The sequence below is a fragment of the Syngnathoides biaculeatus genome, chromosome 6, assembly GCF_019802595.1.
Source record: "Syngnathoides biaculeatus isolate LvHL_M chromosome 6, ASM1980259v1, whole genome shotgun sequence".
Lineage (NCBI taxonomy): Eukaryota > Metazoa > Chordata > Actinopteri > Syngnathiformes > Syngnathidae > Syngnathoides > Syngnathoides biaculeatus.
The window spans coordinates 29984083-30010075 of NC_084645.1; the positions used below are offsets into that span (position 1 = coordinate 29984083).

The 25993-nt window shown below is 41.3% G+C and overlaps 1 protein-coding gene across 1 annotated transcript in view; it reads left to right on the top strand.

The window, feature by feature from the left end:
- The window catches only part of hsd17b12a (hydroxysteroid (17-beta) dehydrogenase 12a), a 37720-nt gene that overhangs the window by 6146 nt on the left and 5581 nt on the right, over nucleotides 1-25993 (top strand). Inside the window, exons 2-10 of the mRNA XM_061823143.1 lie at nucleotides 17713-17759; nucleotides 18211-18286; nucleotides 20730-20837; nucleotides 21588-21652; nucleotides 21726-21770; nucleotides 22050-22084; nucleotides 23143-23224; nucleotides 23334-23399; nucleotides 25788-25937. Coding sequence (XP_061679127.1) covers nucleotides 17713-17759; nucleotides 18211-18286; nucleotides 20730-20837; nucleotides 21588-21652; nucleotides 21726-21770; nucleotides 22050-22084; nucleotides 23143-23224; nucleotides 23334-23399; nucleotides 25788-25937 — 674 coding nt within the window. The remainder of the gene's footprint in view (nucleotides 1-17712; nucleotides 17760-18210; nucleotides 18287-20729; nucleotides 20838-21587; nucleotides 21653-21725; nucleotides 21771-22049; nucleotides 22085-23142; nucleotides 23225-23333; nucleotides 23400-25787; nucleotides 25938-25993) is intronic.

Genomic DNA, 25993 nt, shown 5'->3' on the forward strand with positions numbered 1-25993 from the left:
ATTTACCTGCGTTCGAATCCGATCTCGCCTTTGCGGAGTTTGCTTTTCTCTGGGTACTCCTGTTTCCTCCCACCTCCCAAAAACATGCTTGGTAGTTTAACTTCAGACTCCAAATTGCGCAAAGGTGTGAATGTGAGTCTGAATGATTGTGTAAATCTGCTCTCTGATTGGCTGGCAACCTATTCAGATTTATTGTCAATTCCGATTCAATTTTCTTCCTTTTTGAGTTTTTTTTTTTTAAATACTTTTTGCACTTTATCCCTGCTTATTCAAGAATTTCAGTGATTTAAACAAGTAACATTTTTTTTCAATGGAATTATAACTGGTCTTAATTAGCCCCAGGGTTTTCACTATTTGCGGTCAATATCCCACTTTATAGTTTTTTTTTTTTTTTTAAATTGGTGGGAATCACTAAATTATATGCGTGGTTTGGAGTCCCATGCGTTTGCTTTACAGCTGCCATCTAATGGAAAGTCCACATTTTGTTGTCTTTAATTTTATTTTTGAATTAGAACAAAATTATAGTATGTTGTCTTGAAGCCAAAAGAAATCACCCCCCCCCCCAAGAAATCAGTTTTAAAGTTTATCCATCCATTTTCTAAGCCGCTTATCCTCACAAGGGTCGCAGGAGTGGTGGAGCCTATCCCAGCTGTCAAGGGGCTGTTGTTATTTAACTTACAGTAGATGTCCTTTTTCGGGACAAAAACTTCCATCCATTTTCTTTTTTTGCCGCTTATCCTCACGAGGGTCCCGGGGAGTGCTGGAGCCTATTCCAGGTGGGGTACACCCTGAAGTGGTTGCCAGCCAATCGCAGGGCACATCGAGACAAACAGTCGCACTCAAAATCCCACCTAAGGGCAATTTAGTGTCCGATTAATGTTGCATGTTTTTGGGATGTCTGAGGAAACCGGAGTGCCTGGAGAAAACCCACGCAGGCACAGAAAGAACATGGAAACTCTACATAGGTGCATCCGGGATCGAACCTGGGACCTCAGAACTGTGAGGTTGAACCACTGTGTGGTTAAGCTGGAAAGCATTGGCCTCACAGTTCTGAGGTCCCGGGTTCGATCCCGGACCCGCCTGTGTGGAGTTTGCATGTTCTCCCCGTGCCTGCGTGGGTTTTCTCCGGGTACTCCGGTCTCCTCCCAAATCCCAAAAACATGCAACATTAATTGGACACTCTAAATTGCCCCTAGGTGTGATTGTGAGTGCGGCTGTTTGTCTCCATGTGTCCTACGATTGCCTGGCAACCAGCTCACGGTTGCCCGTTGACAGCTGGGATACACTCCAGCACTCCCCGTGACCTTGTGAGGATAAGCGGCAAAGAAAATGGATGGATTGTTCAGTCAATGTTACTCCAGATTTGGTGCGTTTTAGTTTTAATCTGCTTTTTATTTGGGAGGGGGCAGGGCGTAAGTGAGACTATTGTGCATTATTACAAATATTGTTTAGACATGTGTATTGTTTTTCTGTAGAAAATCAGCGTAATATGAATTTCCTTGGGAAAAAATGGAATCCCATTTTATGTTGCATCATGCACATGCCAGGTGCTGCTCGCTTGCACTCAGCGTGCGTTGAGCAGCAGGGATTTTCCCTGGTCTTCCCCGTTTTGTAGAGCAGGCGACTCCTAGCGGAAGGCTCGAGCCGGTGCAGCCAGTGTGAGCCGAGGCGGCTTCCCCCATTCAGCATCTCCTCGCACTTGCCACTGAGCAGCCACATTTGAGGAAATATATATATTTTTAAACGTCATAACAGGGATTTGTTTAAAAGGTGTAGTGCTGCATGATGCTTCTTTGCAAAACAGTGTTACATAAGACCCGTGTGTGGTGTGTTTCATGCGCCTGTGTAAAAATATTACAGGCAAAGGATTGTCCCTTTTTGTACTTTTTTTTTTTTTTTTTTTTTAAATTTACTGAGAGGAGAAAAGCATTATATAACAGGCATGTAGCCGGACTTCATTCATGAACTTGAAGGCGAATGCGCATATGTATATGTGAGCTATGCCGATGTCTTAAAGCTTGTGAATGTGCCACCCCCCCCTTCCTCTTTTTTTTTTTGTGTGGGCGGCGAGCGAGAACACCGCTGTTCAAGTGCCGAACACGCTCCGCGACACGTGCCGAAGCCGGGGATGCTGGGTAGAGAGGAGAGGAAGAAAAAAAAAAACCTTATGCCGTGGCTTCCCTTTCAACCGCCTCAGCAACACATGCGCGCGCGCACGGCAGCATAGGGAGGATGTTGAATCATACCGCTATAATCTCGTCTCATTCACTTTTCCTCCTATCGCATGATTTTGTTACCCCTCGTCGTTTTTTTTTCTTTTGGCATCCCTCGTTCCCGTTGACATGGGAAAACTAATTGGGTCCCACTTCCCGGTTGTCACTAGGCGAAAATGAACCGCTCGGTTAAAGTGACATCAGATAAACGCAAATGTGTGCATTGCGTTGAATTTGTGCGTAGTTGCATACGCACGCGAGGGCCGATTTTCGTGTTTTCGGAACCTGGTGTCAAAAAAGTGGACGTTTTCTAATAGAATGCAGTTCTGTTTTAAAACGGAGTACCATGCGCAGCTGAGGAAATCTCCTCAAAAGCAAATTAGGAGGGTTGACAGTGCCGGCCCGATGGTTTCTGTCCAAATGTTGATAATGGAGGACAAACAATAGCAGCAGTGGTGGGGAAAAAAAACAAAAGCTGTATACTATTTGACCATTCATTTTACATGATAGTGAAGTCTTGCAGCCTAAAAATTCAAGTGTAAGCAAATGTTTTTTTTTTTTTTTTTTTTTAAATCCTACGATTCTGTTAATTTGTCTATAAGCAAAGCAAATTTATTTGGACAGCGCATTTCATACACGAGGTAACTCAGTGTGGTTTACATGATTAAAGGGATAAAACATTTAAAATGGCATAAAAACTATAAAATGACAAAGTATTTAAAAAAAAAAGACAAAACTGCATACAGTACAAGTAATATGACCAAAAAGTGGATATATTCAAAAAGAGTTTTCAACCTGGATTTTTAAAAACATTAACGTCTGTTGGCAATTTATTCCATTTTTTTTTTTTTTTTCCAGCATTATCGCTAAATGCTGCTTCACCATGTTTGCTTTGGACTCTGCGCTCCACTATTTGACCCGAGTCAGTCGATCTCAGAGCTTTACTGGGTTTGTATTCCATAAGCATTTCTTTCATGTATTCAGGACCTGAATCATTTAGTGATTTATAGACCAGTAGCAGAACTTTCAAATCCTTTCTAAAGATGATTGGAGTTATATGCTCTTACCGCTTTGTTTTGGTCAGAACGTGAGCTGCAGCATTCTGAATGAGCTGCAGAGGGTTTAGTACTTTTTTTTTTTTTTTTTTTTTTTTTTTTTTTTGGGGGGGGGGGACTCCAGTCAGAAGACCATTACAGTAGTCAAGTCTACTTGAGATAAAAGCATGGATGAGCTTAAGACTTCACTTGAGATATGTTCTCTCGATGGTAGAAGGTAGTTTTTGGTGATTGATTTGATATGATTGTTGAAAGTCAGGTCGGAATCAATCAGAACGCCAAGGTTTCGGACTTGGTCTTTGGTTTTTAAACAGAGAGTCCAGGTGTTTAATAACAACAATTCTCTTTTGTTTATTGCCAAAAACAATTGTCTGTTTTGTTATGATTTAGTTGAAGAAAATTTTGGCTCATATGCTGGAAATGTAGAAAAATTTATATATACAGATTAGTGAACTGCGGTAAAATGGATTGAGGTGGCCATTAATATCTGCTAGTGCCCCCTACTGATGAGGTTTTTCCACGTTTGCTACCAGTTGGTCGATTTTTATTTTCAGATGTGCTGCTGCTCAAGTAAATTGTGTGGAGGGGGGTGCTACGGTCTGAGCACACCCCGGTGGTGAAAAGTCTCCTTGTGACAAATGTGCATGCGTTACTAACAGGGGAACTCTGGGTACATAGCAGACGCGAACTGGGAAATCTCCCGTTCTCATAGTTCCCCTTCTTCTACATAGAGGGAGCTAACATATGTAATAACCTAACCCTAACCTCACCTTAAAACAAAAGTTGATTTTTAAAAAAAAAAAGATATACACATATGTACGATCGCTGTGTTTGTCTTTCTGGGACGTCCATAGCGAACGTGAACACTCGCGAAGAGTTGTCGACTGTCACATGTTGAAGCATGGATGGGGATGTTTCAGACTGGCCGCATGTTTACAAAATATACACGCATGCGCATTACTCACAAAGACTTTGGAGCATCAGGAGCGCTCAGACAATTGTGGAGAAGAAGATCGGCAGTCGCTGATGCACTTTCCGTCTTTGATTGAACAGGGAAAATGGTCAAATACACAACGCTTGCAAGGAGCTGCTGTGGGCCACTGCTCACATGCAGACTCACTGGCCACCCGCCGACTCCAACTCCTGACATCATCTACCTGGCAGCAGCCCTTAAAGGCACATGTGCAACATACAAATTGTGTATGTACAGGACTTTATTGTGGTACATTCACTTGTTTTTATAAAATGCCATGCAATTTTCGTTAAATGCTTTCTTTTTTTTTAAAAAACTATTTTTACGGAGAAACTGAGTTGCTAGCTTCGTGATGGACATATTTCACTCATAAATTGAACACAAACATTTTGTGTGAGCTGATTCTGTTGAAAAAAAAAAAAAAAAAAAAAAAGATGAAAGGTGGAAATCGGAATGGAGGGGGGAAAAAAATATTGGTGGACCACCGGGAAAATGGATTAAATTGTGAATTTACACTAGTGTTTTCTTTTATATCATTTGCATTAGCCAAATGAATGTCATAAAAAGAATATACAGTATAAACACTTGCACTTTTTGCTCACAAACCTACTTCAAATTTGTCTTGATGCCTTCAATTTATCCTGTATAATGACAGGAAACTGCTGGATGCACAGGTAGATTATTTATATCCATTAATTTTTTACATCTGGTGGGAGAGCGTTTGTCTTCCACCTTCGCAGTCACTGGCATCGATCAGCACAGATTATTTATTTATACATAATAATTCATCGTCTGTTAGTTTCAGAGTTGACATTGTGTCACATTTGTAAAACAACAATGGGGGATTTATAAGAATCGGTCTTTCTTGACCTAACAATGGAAATTTTCATATTCATTAATGAAAGTATTTAATAACTTCGGGAGTCACTGATTTTGTAGTGGTACATACGCTTGCCTTTGGTGCGGGCAGCATGGGATCGATTCCCGCTCAGTGATTGTTTATCTGCTCTGTGACTGACTGGCGACCAGTTCAGGGTGTAGTCCACCTTTCGCCAACCTAGCTGGGATAGGCTCCAGCTTTCCCGCAACCCTTGTGAGGATAAGCGGCTTGGATAATGACATGACATGGCAGTTAATACCTTCAGTCGGTCAGTGAAGATCTTGTCATCACGGTTTGTTGACTTCCGTGAGCACATAATCTCACATTTGATGTTCGTACTCCTTTTGGGATGTGCAGGTCACACTAATCAACATTTCTCTCGCGCTTTAATTGAGAAGCTTCGTCCTGATGGTTGTGAAGCGTTTTAATGTCGCGTTTGTTGTCATTAGGATTTCGTACAAAAGTGCATGGGATTTAGTAAAGGGGGCGGGGGTGGGGGACCTTTTTGTTTTTAGCTCTTAATGCTAATGTTGCTAAGTCAAGTCCCTGGTCCAATTATGTTTTCGGGGGGATTTTTACAATGCACTTAATGTTCTCTTGTCACACTGGTTGAAATTTTTTTTTTTTTTCCTTTTTTTGCATGATTTTTTTAGAGAGACCTTCCAGTGGCGACTAAGTTATCCTTAATTCTTACAATATTTTCCGCACTATAAGGCGCACTGCATTATAAGGCGCACCTTCAACGACTGACCTATTTTCATATATAAGTATTAATAGACGCTACAGTAGAGGCTGGGGTTACGTTATGCATCCATTAGATGGGCTGCGCTAAAATCTCAATATTGATCCATATATATAAGGCGCACCTGATTATAAGGCCCACTGTCAGCTTTTGAGAAAATTAAAGGCTCTTAGATGCGCCTTATAGTGTGGAAAATACAGTAATTTCACGTTTGATGGGTGGGTAGGGACTCCAGAGACCCCCCCCCTATTTATGAATAAGCAATTTAAAAAGTCAATATTCCTGAACTTGTGGCTCTTGAAAAAAAAAAAAAAAATGGTCTCACATGCCTGTGGCTTTAAAAGCCCAGTTTTTGTATGCTTTTCCCTAATATTTCCTCCCCTTAATCCTCCCAGGTTTGAAGTTTCCTTATGAATCACCTGAACGAGCTGAAAGATTTTAGTTTTTTTTTTTTTTTTAAAGGATACTGTCTGTTTTTTCTTTTCACATCAGTTTTTTTTTGTTTTTTTTTTTGCTGCATATCCAAATATAGCTGTTGGGCCTATCTTGGGTGGCTCTGAAGTACAAATCCTCGAGCCTCACCCCTTCCCTGTCAAGGTTTATTTTTGTCGACTTTTATATTACCCTTGTGACTTTCTCCCTTGCTATTTAAAGAAATATACACGTCTGTGTGTCTCTCCATCCTCTGCTGCATCCCTCCATTTCTCCCTCCCTCCCTCCCTCCGTGTAACGTAGGAGGCCTCTGCTCGTTGATAGGCGAGTTTGGGGTGCGACAGATTACATAAAACGAGGGGCATACGAGGACCGCAGTCTCTCCTCACTGAGAATCTTAATTGAGGATTTGCTGGATGCTTATTTTTACTACTTTGTCTTTAAGCCGGTGAGGGCTTTTTTTTTTCCTTTTTTTTTTCCTTTTTTTTTTCCTTTTTTTTTTTTTTTCTTTTTGTCAAACCTTTCGGCTTTTTGGCCATTCATGAACATGTCACACAGTGATGGTATAGAATTGTTTTTTTTTTTTTTTTTTTTTTTCTTCCTTTAAGAGTTGTATGGTGTAACTCCTATGGTGCAATGCCCCCCCAACAATACCACGATATGATACATTGGATGAAAGTCATCTGCACCCCAGGTTACTACCATTGTTCGCCCCCAAGGACCTCACGAGACTCCTGTGGCCATATTCTAAAAAAAAAATGTTTATTTATAATTTTTTTTGGTAGAAAAAAAAATGGCACCATGTACCAATTCTATCAATGCTATTCTTTAAAATCACACTTGCAGTGGTGTAAAGTTTAAAATGATAAATATGTTTCATTGGTCAGTATTGTTGCCCAAGATCCAAAAGATGGCATACGAGAAGATAAGATGGCGAGTGGAGAAATTATCAGGTGATAATTTCCACCGGCAGCACAGTGGATCAGCTGGTGACGCGTTGGCATCACAGTTCTGAGGTCCCGGGTTCAATCACGCACCCGCCTGTGTGGAGTTTGCATGTTTTCCTCGTGCCTGCGTGGGTTTTCTCTGGGCACTCTGGTTTCCTCCCACATCCCAAAAAACATGCAACATTAATTGGACACTCTAAATTGGCCCTAGGTGTGATTGTGAGTGCGGCTGTTTGTCTCGAAGTGCCCTGCAATTGACTGGCAACCAGTTCAGGGATTACCCCGCCTCCTCCCCGTTGACAGCCGCGATAGGCTCCGGGACTCCCTGCAACCCTCATGAGGATAAGCGGCAAAGAAAATGGATGGATGCGAGTGTGGCTGTTTGTCTCTGTACCCTGCGATTGGCTGGCAACTAGTTCAGGGTCTACCCCGCCTCCTGCCTGATGACAGCTGGGTTACGCTCCAGCACTCCCCGCAACCCTCGTGAGGATAAGTGGCTAAGAAAATGGATGGATGGATAATTTACACCCAAATAATTAGATCAATTTTGTCTTTATACAAGTATCAAACTTGTTGCCCTTCACAATAATTAGCATCCCTCAGTTTGTAAAATGTGCATCGCCCCGATCTACATAAATGGATGTTTACATGTTAATTTTTTTGAATTTTCATACTGTATGTACTGACTGTATTGCCATGGGAAGAGAACGGCAGTCACAGATTTAACTTTTCAGTCGTTTGAGTAAAAATGGAAGCAACAAACGATGAGCATATTTGCGCAAGAGCTGATGTCGGCCACAGCTCACATCCAGACACTCACATCATCCTACCAGGTGCTGCCTTGGAAAGGGACATGCAAGTAGCTCACGTATTTCATGTAATGTAATATGTTTAAGGCATGGGCGACCCCCCCCCCCTAATCCTCCATGTAGTCTATCACAGATTTCTCACTGCATTACCCCCTCCCAAAAAAAAAAAACAGGATCTGCGATATGTCGCCGTGTAGGTGAGAGAAAACCTCATCGGACAGCGCCACTATCAATATTTGATGCAGTCGTATCCATACATGTTCGTAATGGACATTCACAAGGTGTATGTAGTTTAATTTCTCGCATTTTTCATCATTTTTCTAAGTATGTGTCTGTGGTGTTTCCCAGCATGCAGCGTGGATGCTGCAGCTCCAGTTGTCGTGGTGATGGTGCCGGCGGTGACGTTGGTAATCTTGTTTGGTATTCAGGTGCATGCGGCAGGCAAGCATGCAAGACGGGAGGCGATGGATGGATGGGTGGAGGGGTTGTTGGGGGGGCTGAAGGGGAGCGCGGGCAGGGGTTTAGCTCCCAGACGAGGCAGTCGCTGCTATTTTTACTCCTCCTGCTGCTTTTTTTAGAGCCGCACCGTAGTGAGCAGGCAACGGCCGCTCCTCAGCCTGGGGAGGAAGGAGGGATGGGAGGCGGGGGGGGGGGGGGGGGGGGGGGACAAAAGGCTGGGGGATGTCAATACCTCTGGACGTGACGTGCAGCGCTAAGGCGGAGTTCGTGGTGCAAAAGCGCCCCCGTCAGGCCGCTCTCGATGCTCGGGAGCAGTGCACATCTCCTCTCGGTGTGTGAATGTGAGAACTTTTCATTTGATTAGCACACTAAAATCTAATGAGATCCGCTGAGAGATGTTAATTTGCGACGTATACCGTGTTGCTGTAGAACTGCTTTGTATCTGGGGAGGAGCCGTTTCTAATCATTTGCTCACCTTGCGAAGCAATATCACGAAATACATTTGAACACCCGCTATTCGCAGGGGATAGGGGCTTAATCTTACTATGAATAGTAAAAATCCAAGTAATTGAGCCCACTAGAAGGGTTTGTCATTACCTATAGGTGCTGGCAAAATAGTGAAGACAATTCATTAACCGTAACAACACCGACATTGTCATAATAATGTTGTATTGCTTTAGCCTGAGGACGAAAATGGCGATTAGGTGAGTTTTCAGTAAATGATTGAGTTCTTGGTTCTGTGCAGTATTCAAAACGAATCTTAGCACAGGAGTGTGTAAACGTCTTCCTCCGAGGGCATCCCACTTCACCTTGTGTTTATGAAAATACTTCATCCAATTAAACATGCTTGTAAATATGCAGTACATTGTCAAAAGTATTTGTGCACCTGCCTGGTCTTGGGTGTGAACATGAGTGACATCAGAAGTCATTTTAATCCATTTCGAAAATAATCCTTATTTGCAGCTGTGATGTAAATAACCGTCACTTCATTCTGAAGCGCCTCAGAAATGTTTATCCAACTAGTAATAACTGTTCGTGATTAAAAAAAAAAGTTTGTGGAATGCAACAACATTCCCATAAAAATTACTGTAATTTGCGGCCTGCAGAGCACTTGGTTACAAGCCTCACAGAGTACATTTGTAAAGGAAATAACATTTGGTACATACATGCGCCGCAGTTGTGTAAAAGCTGCAAGTGCCGAGATTGAAACCCACATTGAAACTGGAGATATTTACAAAGGACAACTGTACACGGTGTTTAACGCTAGCGTGGTGCTAACGCGTGTGCTAACACTAGCGCTGACAGGGCTGGTTAAAATAAAACCTACCGGTAAATATCACTGAGAAACGGCGCGAGGGCAGCGCTAACAGGGCCAGTAAAAAGTCACTTCCTCGGCACATATATTCCACCGGTCTCATTCTTGCTGTTTCCGCTTGAGTGGCCCCCTTGCAGGCTTTAGGAAGTGACGCACAAATTAACTGCATAAACTGCAGGGTTGAAAGCATGGGGGGGGGGGGGGGAGAGTCGCGGCTTGTCGGGCGGAAATTACGGTAAAGATTTTATGATAAACTTTAACGCAAAGTCATTTTTAATTTCGATCAATATATGGAATCATCTCTTGTAACAGCCCTCGACGATGCACTGCAATACGCTGACAGCCGTTGCTAATCTTTTGGCTACTGTGTGTCGTTGCGCCAAAAGGTCGACTGTAAAATGTTAGGAACACTCGTCTGTTGTTTCGTGAAGTTAAGTGGCTGTCGTGCCTAATATTAGGATTGAGATTTTGAATGCAAATTGCAAAAAAATGTATCCATGCTAAATTCAGAACTCTCTGTCCTCCTTGTCCAACTTTACCAGAGTCCACTTCCCCACACACACACACACACACACACACACACAGACACAGACACTGCGGGCAATACACGCGCACGTACACATGCAACGGTTATTGAGAGAGTGGTGCTATTATATAATGGGTGGGAGGAGTGTTGTCATTCATAAGTAAAGCACGAGGATATGGAGATGTGCGTGAAAGAGGAGGGGGGGGGGGCGACGTCGGCTCTGCGGCGGGAGGGGTGCTTTTTGTTAAGGGCTGCTTTAGTGCCCCTCGGAATAGCAAAGCACCCTCCAAGAAACGTTATGATTCATAGAAAAATTAATTGTGAATGGTGCAAATATATTTCAGAGTAAAATGTTAAAACTGGAGTCAATGAAAGCGCTCGCGCTCAGTGGGTGGAACCAGGGAGATGACGTGATCCTGTGGGGGGGGGGGTGGCGTACATGTTGTTTGCCGCAGTTTTATTACAGTAACTTTAGAGAACAACTCCCTTTCACTAGTTTTGCATATTTACATGGTGTATTTTGTACATGTTTGGTTGTGTGTATACAGAATGAGCCAGCGTCTGGCATCGTGTACAGCGACACCCAATGTTGGCCAGCCAAGGTTCGACTTCCTTGGGCAAGAATGTCAAACTCCAGGCAGGAGGCCCTGGATATTGCGAGAGTGCTGCCTACCCAGAGGTTGACCTTACCTGGGTTCAGCTTGTTAAGCTTCAGCGGCTGAGGCCCCGGTGTTGCCAAAAACGCTGCTTGTGTAATTCAGCCTCATTCAGTTTGTGTGGTCATTACAATCTCAAAATCGAAATTAAGCTATTGGACTCAGATGTATATACTGCCGTGTGTGGCATTTTTATCTTGTGGTAACTTGGTATATACCGTAATTTGTGGTGTATAAGTTTAAACATTTTTCACACACTTTCAACCCTGTGGTTTATGCGGTGATGCGGCTTATTTGTGCTATTATTTTCTAACGGCCACTATGAGGGAATTCGAGCGGAAAAGGTAAGAGTGAGACCGGTGGAATATATGTGCAGAGGAAGTGACATTTAATGGTCCAGCCCTGTTAGCACTGTGCTAGCGTGTTACTGCCGTGTCTCAGTGATTTTTGTTTTTCTTTTACGTAGTGTAAGCATCAGCATTAGCGCGGCGCTAACGTGAGCGTCAGCATTAGCGCGGGGGTAGCGTGAATGTTAGCGTTAGTGAACGCGTGGCGCTTGCATGACTGTTAGCGTTACTCCGAGCATGTCATTCTTTGTAAATATCTCGGGTTTCAATGTGGGGACTTGCGGCTATTACATGTATGTATGTACCAAAAGGTATTTCCTTTACAAATGTACTGGGTGAGGCTCTGTAGGTCGGGAATTACGGTAGTTCCTGGTCTGTGGTGCTCCCTGAGTGAAAGTCTCACCGTGTGGTAATTTCTCAATCAAAATGTTTTACTCCTCGCCCTTTCATGACCTCACATATGTGGATGGGAACTCTGTTACTGAGCAGCCAGGTCAGAGCACAGCGCACGACATTTTTGAATGTAGGGTTATGAAAATTGTCCTTGTTCCCATCAATGGAAACATTTTTGGCCCATTTTAAGGTCTCTCTTACTATTTCAGGGTTCTCAGCCAAATGTTTGCATCACCTTTGCCTCAAAGACTCGCATCCCACTCCTATCAACTTGAAACCTGCCAAAGGTGACATCAGTTTCAAAAATTTAACCTCATGAAATTAGTATATTACAAGTTAAAAAAAAAAAAAAGTTTTCACTTTTAGATCACGATTTATAATGCCATTATATGCAATTGTACATTTTATTTGATTTCATCTCAGTGGCTTTCCTTAGTGAGGCATTGATTGTGGCTATATGCGTTGAAATCTGTAGCTATACATAATACGTGACTGTACACCATGCTATCAAAACTGTAATTATTTTTAATCAACTCTTATGGGAACTCTCATGTCCAAATTTGGCCAATTTCACAAATCAATACTGTTGGTCTGTCTCAACATGCATGGGTCTGTTAAGAATTATTGACCACTCTAAAATGTTGAAAATGCCTCTCGGTCTTTGCTGATGCAATCTTGTTAATGGCTCAACTGATTTATTATTATTATTTTTTTTTATTTATTTTTGGTTTACAGTAAGTAAATGTTTTAAAGACGCAAGGATCTTACCCCACATCAGCGACATTGAGACATGGATGCCAAATGTGAACATCAGCATCGAATTTTTTTTTTTTACTGGATGCAAAGAACAGTGTCCGGGGTTTGCGTTCAATACTTTCAGATGGAGATGCTTTGTTGGCTTATCCTCTTCGGCCATTTTATGTGTCGTGGATTTGTGTGATCCGCTCCCATTGAGGCTTTTTCGCGTTGGACTGTTTCATTCTCAACATGGAGAGGGGAGGGGGTGTCGACGAAGAAAGAGTCACATTTAAAAATAAATTTTGCTTCTCTTTTTCACTTTTTGACTTTGTGCTACTCTTGCTCGCCTTCCTCTCCTTCCTTACCTCCCACTGTCCCCCCATCACTCCGTTCAGTTTCTCCTTCACACGCTCCTTCTCCTGCTTCGCTCCACTTCTATTTTTAGACGCCCCCAGGATCCCTTCACATCCCGCCCCTCCTCCTCCTCCGTTTGTCATCACTCCCTCCCTCGTCTCCTCGGCTTTCGCTCATCGCCAGAGAAATGTCCTCTATGCCTCCATTAATCTTTCTTTTAACTGATCGATGCGTTGTACACACGATTGTGGCCATCATCTTCCTTTTTCAGCATTTCTTTCACGTGATCATCGTCAAATTGATGAATTTTTATGCTTGACAGACACCCGTGGAGGCTATTTTTAGTAGCCCTGTGCGTCCGCTGATGTTTTTATCTGAAGTGGTGTTTGTCAAAACTGTGGCACCAGGACCACTGGTGGCCCCCAAGAGAACGCCAAGTCGTCCGATTTAGTACAGATCACGGGCTAGTTAGGTTTATTTTCAAGTGATCCATATCAGAGCACGTAAAACAATCTGTATTTGCTCAAAAGAAAACAAATCTTCCTGACTGTATCTGACTTTCTTAGATGGAAAATATAATTCACGGGTTTATGTCTAAAAGTACGATTCTGCTCTTGCATAGTCCTTGGAATTTTAGCTCCGTTTCCAGGTGGCCTGAGCTGTTGAGCTTCTGAAGCTCTGCGGTTCAGTTTTGGGGAAGCAAAACTGTTAAACTGCTGGTGTTAGAAAGTAGACCCCATTTATTGGTTTGGTGAGGTATTTTCTGGAAAAACTGGAGAAGTACAGGTCCTACATACACAGTTTTTGTTCCTTTTTAGTCATGAGGCAGGTTGTTCTTTTTCAAAGTCTTGCTTGGTTTTCTGAAGGACTTACTTGTTTTTCTAAAATACCAGTATAAACTGAGTGCACCTGCTTATAAGCCTCACCCACTACATTTGTTAAGAAAATACCATTTGGTACATGCATACATACGCCACAGCTGTGTAAAACCCGCAAGTGCCCACATTGAAACCCACATTAAAACGAGATATTTACAAAGACCGTACACAGAGTTTAATGCTAGCACCGCTGTGCTAACAGTAACGCTAGCGCTAACAGGGCTGGTTTAAAATAAATAAATAAAACATACCGGTAAAAATCACTGAGACACGGCAGCAACACACAGGTAAAGGTCACTTCCTTGCCACATACATTCCACCGGTCTCGTTCTTACCTTTCCCGCCCGAGTGCCCCCTTGCGGCCGTTAGAAAGAATGCACATATTAGCCGCATCACCGTATAAATCGCAGGGTTGAATGCGTGTGGGGGGGAAAATAGTTGCGGGTTGTATGCTGGAAATTACGGTACTTTTAAAAATAAAAAAAAAAATTGTGTTTTTGGACTAATGTGAATTCCATACCAATTCCATGCTGGGATCCTGCTGCAAAATCAAATAATTATTGTACTGCAATATTTAAATGTGGTTTTGTTTGACTCTTCCTATACACTTTCATGTTGTGGGGCACTAATGACCTTGACCCAAGCCGAGCTGTTTGATGAATGCCGTATCAGTGGTTTGAAATTTACTACGTGGTCAAGTTCTTTCTGTTGGCTTCGACAGGCTACTTTAGCACTCTGAGTCTCCCAGTGGGTTGCACCATCATAGTCTGTCCCAAGGGTTCAGCTGTATGCTGCTGAAGTGGTAGTGCTACTCTTGTTGGACTGGAGGTGGTCTGCAAATTTAACCGTTAGGTGGTCCTTTCCTATTCTGAAAGTTTTCTAAAACTTTAGGGGATATTAACAGCTCAAAAATAATAATAAAAAAAAAAGTGGTAGTAGTGCTTTAAATGGTTAAAAACATCCAAAAACAAAGAAATAAAACATTTGAAAGACCAAAAAAATTACAATTAAAACAGTGTACAGTGATATAAATATCTTAAAAATGGAAATACTCTTAAAACGCATAGTGTAAATTGTACATTTAAAAAAAATGTCATTTTTCTATACTGGATAATGTTCTACGTATACAGGATATGGAAAATACTATTTCTCAAAGCAAACGTCTGAAGGGTGAGACTCATGAAGCCATTTTGTGTGTGTGTGTGTGTAATAATTTGTGTGATTGAACCTCTATGTATGTTTGGTACTGACAGAAACTGTTCTGGTGGTTTCGTTGACTTAACCCTCCTCCTTTGTCTTGATGGCGCTTGTATTGTTCGCAATAATCCCTCCGCGCTTCGAAAGGCTCCTCCCATCCGTCCACCTGCGATGACAACGTGCATGTTATCCGCAAGCGTCGCCATTGTGTCACAGGGAATCTCCGTCACGTTGGGGCTTAGCCAGCGTTCGCTCGCCGTGACAAGCGGTTCGACCTGAAATCTGGGTGTGGCGCTGAATGACGTTCACGTTTTTGTCTACTATGTGAGTTGCAGTCAAATAGCGTCCTGCTACGTTGATGATGTCACAACAATGTCTTTGGCAGAGTTCAGGTCATTTATGCAAAAAATATATGCAGTTGAAGCCAGAAGTTTACATACACTGTGCAAAAACACTTCATTTTTTGTTCCGAATGAGACTAAACCTCTCCTGTTTCACATCAGTCAGGATCACCTAAATAATTTCATTCTGTTAAATGCCACAATAATGAAAGAGACAATTTCTCAAATAATTTTATAGTATTTTCTTCAAAGTTTAAATTTCCTTTGTATTAAGTAGCATTTCCTTTTGAAGTGCATGACTTAGGTCAAACGTTTTGGGTAACCTTCCAGAAGCTTCTAACATTACTCTGCTGGAGTCCTGGCCCATTCCTCCTGACAGAACGGCTGGAACTGAGTTAGCTTTGTCGGTTGTCTTCCTATAGAGCTCGTGCACATGACGACACAGTTTGCATGGCGCCATATTGCAGGTCAAACCCAGCTGCTCTGCAGTGCGGGAGTCGTTGAACCGGAGCAGATTTTTAAAATTGCCCGAGACCTGTTGTGCTCTTGGTTGCCACAATAGATGACACAGTTCTTCATCGATATCATTTGATAGAATACCAGTTGAAAAGACCAGAAAAGATTGATGGGTTGCCGATAAACAAAGCTGCTCAGGAGTCGCTTGAACCGGACCACATTTTTCTCAATGCCCGAGACCTGTTGTGCTGTTGGTTGTCACAATAGACGACGCAGTTCTTCAAATAGATCATTCTATGGAATACCAGATGAAAAGACGAGAAAAAAATTGATGGATTGTGGCAATTAAACATGATGGATGGTAGCCAACCAAAATACACACACGCCCGATCATTTAATTTCAGGTAGGAATTATTCTTCTTCGTGCCAAGTTGACTCATTTGAAAACAATGTGTATTTAAGAAAAAAAAAAAAGGATAAACTGTCAGAGATGGTTTACGAAGGTTAATGTGTGGCTGGAATATGCTTCTGTATACAGAGGAGCTGATTCCCAGTCCTTTTTTTTTTTTTTTTTTTTTTTCTCTCTCCCCCAATCACAGTTAATGAATGTGAGTTTGTGTAAAACCAGGGGTCATTTATTTAAATATTGGTATTTGTATTGAAAAAATCTGAGTGGCTCCATCACTATGTGGGATTTATTCTTGATTGAGAACAGATCCAGCAACAAAGTATTTGTATGCATCCAGAATTTTCTACGCTTTAAAACAATTCCGTTGTAAATCTCGACTACTTACTCACCAGATACATGTGCAGATCCATCTTATCAGTGAAAACATCGACTTCGGCATTAAATGTGGGTTCTTTGTCGAGTGTCTCTCATTTTTCCATGTACCTTTTTGTTATCACCTTCTACAGTAAATGTTTAACATTATGGAACAAAACTCTGGGCGTGCTATAAGACGTATTTTTGTTTCGCCTCAACGGAATTAAATTGCAACAATGCTTTATTTGGCCGGCAATATGGCGATGTCATGTGATTTTTGTTATGACGCAGGTGCGCGTCCTCTATACTAGCAGGCTCCTTTTCCAGATCTGCCCAGAAATTTTTGATGGGATTCAGATCAGGGCTTTGTGATGGCCGCTCCAAGACATTGACTTTATCCTCAAGCCACTTTTAGCATTTTAGCTGTATGCTTAGGGTCATTGTCCATTTGGAAGACTCACTTGCGCCCAGGTTTTAGCTTCCATGTAATGTTCTTTCTTCGTGACGTCGTCTATTTTACGAAGCGCTCCCATTCCTGCTGCAGCAATCATCCCCAGAACATGATGCAGACACCTCCATGCTTCACAGTTGGGGTGGTGTTCTCAGGTGTGCAAGCTTCCCCTTTTTTCCTCCAGGTGAAATGTTGTAACAGTTTCATAAGACCACAGGACTCATGACTTCCACTGTATATCTATTTAAAAAAAAAAAAAAAAAAAAATAAATAAATTAAAAAAAAAAAAAATATATATATATATATATATATATATATATATATATATATATATATATATATACACACACACACAAGAAGAGTAAAATGGTAGAATTTACGATAAAATTATTTGGAGTACACAAAAGTAATGAGAGCAAATCATTTCAAATTTATATGCAGTCAAACCGCTAGAAAAAATTCATGTAAAAGGACTAAGATAAAAAACATTTAAGAATTAATAAAATTCTAAATCAAATATGCAATTAAAAATCAATCCACAATGTGTACTCTGTTTCACCCTAAAAATAAAACTGAAAATCAAACAAAATGAAATTATTTTTTTTAAACTGCAAAGAAGTCTTTTGGTTTGGTAAATGGAATGGATGAAACCTGCCTTGAACTTTTTTTTTTTTTTTAAATTCCCTCACAAGTTCTGGCAGTTGTTCTTAACGTCTATCAGTCAATGAGAACACATTTGTGGAAAAAAGCCTTGACTGACTTTAGCCCGTCTTTTTCTTCTGTTTAGTTGTCACAGGCGCCACTGATGGAATTGGGAAATCCTATGCGGAGGAGGTGAGTCTCCTGAAAACCTTTTCTTCTTTTTCTTTTTTTCAAAATATATTTTGATATCCTTGACAAGAGAGGCTGTGACTCATGCATGCAACACCGGGTTCACTCGGAGGCCACTGCTCCTCTACACACACACACTCACGCAGTACACGTATTGTGGAAAAACATACGTATTATGACTTTGAAACTGATATTTTGTGAGTTTAATGCTTGTGCATATTTACCTGCTACTCTTTGTTAAAATAAAATAAGTGTGCACATTTGCTGCTGTTGGCCACTGCTCGTGCAATGTGAAACACATGGTTCTTAAAGATAATTATCAATTTATCTCATATTTTACCATAAATCGCAACTTAAAATTTTGTTTTTTCCTTTTTTTTAAACTCAAAATCGTTGAGTTGAAACACTTTTTTGTATTATTTGTGAAACATAACCTGACATGTTTTTCTTCCAGCTTGCTCGTCGAGGGTTTGCCATGGTGTTGATCAGCCGGTCCCAACACAAGCTGGATGACGTCGCCCGGTCACTTGGTAAGTGTCCGAGTTTATCCAACACCATTTCTTATATTTTAATATTAAAACTCATACGAAAGAATAAAATATATATAGTGAGGTTACAGTACTTTTTGTATTATTGTATTCATTCCTTATTACTGTGGGCGACTGTAACTCAATAGGTAGAGCAGGTCGTCCAGTGACTCTAATCCTGGCTACGACTGTCTGCATGTTGAAGTGTCCTTGGGCAAGGCACTCTAATTTGCTTCCAGTGAGGCTGGCACTGCCTTGTGTGCGTCCGTGTGAATGTGAGACTTTGTGTGGTCCACAAGGGATTACTATGTAAAGTTTGACTATTTTCACCACATAAAACCCTTTTTTTTTTTTTTTTTTTTTTTTTTTTTTTTTTTGTGCCATGTGGTGTAAATCAACTGTAGTTGCAATGGCACCATGATTTTTAGGTGGGCCGATTTCAATTAACTAAGGTTTTGGAATGCCCTCGCATGTGGGCAAGGAGAAGCACAATCACCGATTCGCTTTCAGCCGAATAAAAGGACTGCAAATGGCATTCAATATGACACGCCCTTTAAATGCACACTTCCAAAGCGCAAATATTACTAATCATTAGGGTTGATTAAAGCTGTTAATTTATTTACATTTTACTACATTTCGACACGATGGAGTGACTGGTTCGAGCGTCTGCGGCCCATTATGACTACCATAATTCCAGCCTACAGAGCGCACCTGGTTACAAAACTCAGTGTACATATGTAAAGGAAATGCCATTCGGTACATGCATAAGCCGTAAGTGCCCACATTGAAACACGAGAAATACAGATAAAGACAGACTGTACACAGAGAGTTTAACGCGATGCTAATGCTAGTGCCAACGCTAGCACGGCGCTAACTCTAACAGGACCGGTTAAAATAAAACTTGCTGGTAAATATCAGATAGACACGCTAGTAAAAGAGACGCTAGCGCAGTGCTAACAGGGCCAGTAAAAGTCACTTCCTCGGCGCATATATTCCACCGGTCTCATGCTGACCTTTTCCGCTCGAGTGCCCCCTTGCAGCCGTTAGGAAAAAATGCACAAATTAGCCACATCACCGCGTAAACTGCAGGGTTGAAAGCGTGTGGAAAAAAGTCGTGGCTTGAAATTACGGCACATGCTTTGAACTGTGATCTTATGAAGTTGCACTTAGTCGTTTATCAGTGCGCACTAGTGTGTGACGATGGATTCGGTGACGAAGGTACAAGAAGCTCATCATGGGTAAAGACTGACATGCTTCCTAGCCAATGGAGGGATGTGTTGCAAGGAAGATACTATGGCGATAGCCAATGGGAGAGCAGCTCTATCGCGCCACACAAACCATGATACAGGACGTGCAACATAGCTAAAGATTGACGTCCCTCCTAGCAGATGTGATGCTAGGAAGATTCTATGGTGATAATGGGAGAGCAGCTCTATCACGCCACTTTCAAACAAAGATACAGTACAGGATGTTTACACTATGTGGAATCCAGCACCATTTTTTTTCCTTTCATAACCTAAATTTTTCGTTACAAGAGACTTCCATAAGTCGAGGTATGACTGTATTTGCAATGGCTGCCAAAAGAATCTTTATGAGAATTCTATGGTTATTTGTCCAAGAAAATATGCTTGTGTGACGATATTAACTTTCCAATAAGGATAATTTATTCATTTTTATTGACAAGTAATGGCTTTCCCATATCGACTGGGTTGAAAGGGTTTCTTTTTTGGAAAGTATTTCACCAGCTTAAGAAACTATTCCTTGACGCCGGGGTGGAGAGAAATGCCACTGCCAGTTTATATAAATGTGGATCTGTGGTTTTCCGTGTTTTGCTCTCATGCACGACGGTGTAATAGCTCACCATAGATGAGGTATTATTGTTGTATGCAAGTTCCCTTCCACACAACACGCTTCACCTGTTAGACACAAGAGAAGCGCGGGTTCTCACGTTTATATTAATAGACAAAACAAAACACTGCAAAAGTGGATCGTGCATATTTTTCCACTTTTTAACACCTTGAATAATAATAAAAAAAAAAAAACAATGAAACTGTAGCGCAGATCTTTAATAACGAGGCAGTGGTCTCCTACCTCTGTGTATGTGAGGCCATCTTCTTTTTGGCGTAAGTGGGGAAGAAAAGCAAAATGTTCAATGTTGTTCTCTTTGTTGGCTATGTCAGTCCCTCAAAGTTTCTTTAGTAATTATTTGGCCCTTGTACAATTGCTTTTTAAAAGTGTATTGGACAATATCTGCAGTCCTCTTTTTGCTTTGTCTGCAGCGCCCTCTGCAGTTTAATTCTGACACTGCAATAACATCCTAATTGTATTTTTGCCATGACGTACGGCTACTAAGTAATTCCAGTCAAACATAATGCTCCTTTTTATGAATGCAGTTAAAAAAAAAAAAAAAAAAACACTCGCATGTAGCCCTGTTTTTGTGTTGTAGAAGACCAGTTTGGAGTGGAAACAAAGACCATTGCGGTGGACTTCGGCAAGACGAACATCTACCCCTCCATCGAAGCAGGACTTTCGGGCCTGGAGATCGGCGTGCTCGGTAAACAACTTGCATATTTACTTGAGTTTGTGTGTGTTTTAATTTTAGACTGCTGACATTTCTTTCCTCTTTTTTTTTTAAAAAAAAATAAATAAAAGTACTTTACCCTTATGGTACTTTTTTTCTTTGCTACCAGGCAAAATGCCCACAAATCGGTGCCACTTAACCATAAAAAAGAGGCTATTTGAAAGTCCTACCAATAAAACTGGTGCATCTTTAACAATTTTGATTGTGTAACAAGAGGATTACGATCAATCCTGTGTTATGGTTATTGAAGAATTGACAATAAAAGCACCTTGTAATGGAATATATAATGGTGAAGATCATTCAAATCGTTTTTTTTTTTTTTAGTTAAAACTGGTGGTTGGAGTCACTAGTACAATGGCACAAATACATTATTACAAAATATATTACATGTAGAACATGGATGCAAGTGTACAGATAGTCATTGAGCAATACAGTGAGCGCATACTTGTGTGTATTGCGTCACCGTGTACAAACTCTGTTTTGAAAATGTGGGAGTGTCAGTTTCACAAGTATTTCGTGTGAAAAGAACATTTAAAGAACTCTTTGTCCTGGTTTTGAATCCAGTTGCTGTCCTGCTTGTAAGGTGTGGCTGACTGAATAGTTTCTCTCATTTGCTTATGCTGCCCCCTTGTGGACACTTTGAGCACGACATCCACTTGTAGCTCTTTTTTTTTTTTTTTTTTTCCCCTCCACAGATTGTAACGTTCTATTTTTGTTTAACAGTCAATAATGTTGGCGTGTCCTATCCATACCCGGAGTACTACCTCCATATTCCCGATTTAGACAATGTGAGTATTCCCCGCACCCTTTTTTTTCTTCCAGGGGTAAAGCTCATTTTTAACGGTACAATGTGTGTTTCAGTTTATCACCAACATGATCAACGTCAACATGACTTCGGTGTGCCAGGTGAGCCCCCCCCACTTCGAGCATACAGCAAATGCCAGTCTTGCTTCTTCATGTATGCCGCTGCCGCTGCTTCTTCTTTGGTGGTACCTGCAGTGTCTCGCTCGTTCCCAAAGCAACGGTGGACTACACCGTCTGCGCCCACCACCCGCCCACGCACCTCTCCCTCCTTTCCAACACTCTCTACCTCATCTTTTTTTTTTTCTAATCCTTTGACACTTTATCAGACTCAGACAAGGTCAGACAAGGTTTTTACTTAGTAATTTGTCTCTCGCCCACCAGATGACCCGCCTTGTTCTGCCCAGAATGGCTGAAAGGTGAGTTGTTTCTTTCTTATTTTATTTTGTCATGAACCTGAATGTCAGATGATTGTTGTCAGTCAGCTTTTAGCTATGAAGTATGAGGGAGTCTTTCCCCGCCATGGCTTCCTTTTGTTCACAAACGTTGACAAGCGTTCAATTCACACAAAGCGGCCTCCCCCGCCCGATTGGCTCGGCGCGCCGCCACGTGACCGGCGGCGGCCAATCGCGACGCGGGCACATTTTGGAGCATTATGAGACCCCGGCGTCTCTCTCGCTCTGACATTGCTGCAGCAACAGGTTGCCATGGCAACGCACACTGCCACTCTGTGCGCGCATTTGAGAGGGCAGACGCAAGGTTCCCTGGGAAATTCTCGATGCAATCTAGGTCCCAAAATAGATATTTAGTTTTTAAAATTTAAAACCGCTTCCTGTGAACACTTTTTCTACATTTTTTTTTATAATGTGTGTTTCAGTAAATAAACAAAAAATCCCCCAATGTAACTTTATTTATTAATAACTTTAAATAACCATGTTTATACTGAGCAGGGTTTGGAGTCCTTTTTATTGTATTTTTAAAGTATTTTTTTTATATTGATTAAATGAATTTTTCTTTGAATAAATGCATTCATTAATTTTTTGCTCTAAATTGTAATCTAGTTGTATATATTTTGTCCAATTTTTCATTTGTTTATACAATTTTTTTAAATGATTTGGTTTGAATTAATTTAGTATTTAATTGGATGTTTCTTTTCAATTTTAATCTTTTTCTTTCCAAGAAATATCCTTAAATTTCTCTTTTGCCTTGTAATTTATGTATTTTAAGTTATTTGAATTTATATATATATATATATATATATATATATATATATATATATAAATTATTTTTATTTTTTTTTAAATGAAGCATCATGAACACAAGCTCAGTCCCGCCATAATGACGTATTAAAATTTGAAATTTATTGTCTTCTCTTGCCTCATTGCAGTCAGGGCAGACGCTGCCACTTGCGCAAACGAAGTGTCGTTTTGGTTTGTTTTGCTGTGTTTGTTAAACCTTGTTGTTGTTGTTGTTTCAGATCCAAAGGCGTCATCCTCAACATCTCCTCGGCCAGCGGCATGTACCCTGTCCCTCTGCTCACCATCTACTCTGCCACAAAGGTTTGCGAGTCATCCTTACGCTGTTTGCGCAAAGCTGAAATGATTGCTATTTATTTCCCAACCAAATCTTTATTTTCATCCCCTTGTCCCCCCTCCCCACCTACACCAGGCCTTTGTGGATTTTTTCTCCCGTGGCCTTCAGGAGGAGTACAGGCGTCAGGGCATCGTCATCCAGGTGAGCCTGCTTCCTCCCTCGCAACCGTTATGTATTGCGCAGTACGTACGGCAGAATGGCAAATTTTCCACATGGCGACTGCTAAATTTAACAATGTGAGGCAATGAAATACATTGGTACCTCTACTTACATAATTAATTAATTCTGGAAGTCGTTTCGTAGCGGGAATTTTTCATAAGTAGAAGCACTTTTTACATGTAAATAGCTTAATCCGTTCCAGCCCCCCCACGTCAAAAATAAGCATTCAAAGTACATCACGTAAAGAATAATGAAAATTATATTAATTTACCTTTGGCCAAAACGTACGCACGCACACTAATTCCACTAAAGTTTCTCGGTGCGCATGGTGAAGAAAGACGATCACTCACATTTGGAAAAATGTACGGGTGTGGTCAGTCATGCCTGCAGATATAAGTTATGGGTGTGTGTTCTGTTTGCAATTATGAGTGTACCCCTTTAAGAGCGGAGGGGGAGCTGTGTCAGGTAAACTAGGAAGTAGAAGTAGGCTGAGCAGCAGCTGCCGTGTGAGTCGGTGTTTAAAAAGAACAACAAAAAAGATGTCAGGCTGGGGTTCAGTGCGTTGGCTCGGTTTTCATGTATGCTGAGTGGGCGCAGTGGCGTATCTTAGAGGGAACATTGGTCAAGACTACACAATATAAGCAACGTCTTTCAATATCTATGTATTTCTACTCGTAACAAATTTTACGCGCGTCATTTTTCATGCTCGACTGTGCAGATTTGCGAGTACGATGGCGCGTACATGACCGTCAAATCACAGTGACCGGAAAGATGAATAAACTTCCAAAAACCACAAAATGTACTTTACCAATGTGCGCTAACGTGTAATTCGGTGATGCTCGAGTGTTCAAGGGAAACAAAAAGCTTCATGGATAAAGATTGACGTCCCTCCTAGCCAATGGGATGCCAGGAAGATGCTATGGTGATAGCCAATGGGAGAGCAGCTGTATCGCACCACTTTCAAACCAAAATAGAGGTTTACATTCGGTGGAATTTGCGGGGCTGCGATTCCAGTGCCTATTTTTTTTCCTTTAATTTCTTGAGTTTTCCTTCATAACTCGAGACAATATTTTTCCGAGGAGGCGTTTCGTAACCTGAATGTTTCGTTACAAGAGACCTTCGTGAGTAGAGGTACCAATGTATGAGAAAACAAAGGTGGTAGAATACTATAAAGTAAAGTAAAATTGTCAATTAAATTAGAAGTAAAACAAAGTTGTCGAAGGAAAATAAGTCAAATGGTGAAATACATTCAAATGAAACCGTTGGGGATTGAAAATGTAATAAAATAAAGTAGATATGGTAGAATAAAATGTGGTGAAATAAAAAAAGGTAATAAAATGCTTTTAAAATAAAACAGTACAATTAAGAAATGACTAAAGCTGGTTGTAAAGTGTAGTTAAAATAAAATAAATGCAACAAGATAAGATCGGCAATACAAAGAAGTAAAACTTAAAGAAAACAAAATATACATAATGCATTGATGTGAAATAAAATACCTCAGAGCTGACAGAATGAAATAAAAAAAAAAAAAAAATGGGCAAAGATGGTTAGAACGGAAAACGAGCCAGTTACGTCTTTATCAGTCGAACTTGGGTCATTTTGCGGTTTCCTTCTGCTCTGTTGGCATCAAGGAATGTCCTGGTCGGACTTTCCATGTGCACATTTGGCACTCGCGTCACCCTTGTGAGCATAAGCACCTCGGAAAATGACTAATCTCTAGTCCCGCTTGTGACACCTGCTGTTCATTGACAAAACTGGTGTTCACATCTGAACAGCAGTTTTTGCCTCGTGGTTTTAACAAAATGGATTTTGAAGTGGAGGCTTTAACAAAAATTATAAAATTACTTCGTATCCCACTGGGGCCTCCACTTCCCGAGAAGGGTTGCGTCAGGAAGGGCATCCGGCGTAAAAATTGTGCCAAACATATATATGCGTTCATCTGAGATGATACGCTGTGGCGACCCCGAAAGGGACAAGCCGAAAGGAAAACAACAACAACTTCTCTCAATAAACTTAGATTATATAAGCTTTGTAAAAATGACTTTATTCTCGTAAGATTCCAACTTTTCATGCTGACACGTTTTTTTCTCGTTTGTCATAACGTGACAATGTTTTGTTTTTTATAAAAAAAAACAAGCAAACATGAATTTATTGTAATCATGATATTTTGGCATTTATGGGTGAAGTGGCAGTCATTTTTAATTAACTGTGATTGTGAGGGGAACCTTGGAAAAATTTCCACCTTTTAAAGGGTCCCTTGTCTCACAATTTTGAGTGGAATGCAGCCGACACAAAACTGTTAAATCTTGAGCTGTATGATTGCTACGCTGACTTCCCGCATGTGTTCCCCCCCCCCCCCCCCCAACGCAGAGCGTGCTGCCCTTCTTCGTGGCCACCAAGATGACCCGCATCAGGAAGCCCACCCTGGACAAGCCCACGCCCGAGCGCTACGTGGCCGCCGAGCTCAACACGGTGGGCCTCCAGAGTCAGACCAACGGCTACTTCCCCCACGCCGTCATGGTGAGACGCTCTCGCAATGCAAATGGCCTGCTACGTTGACTTGCGAGTTGAATTGC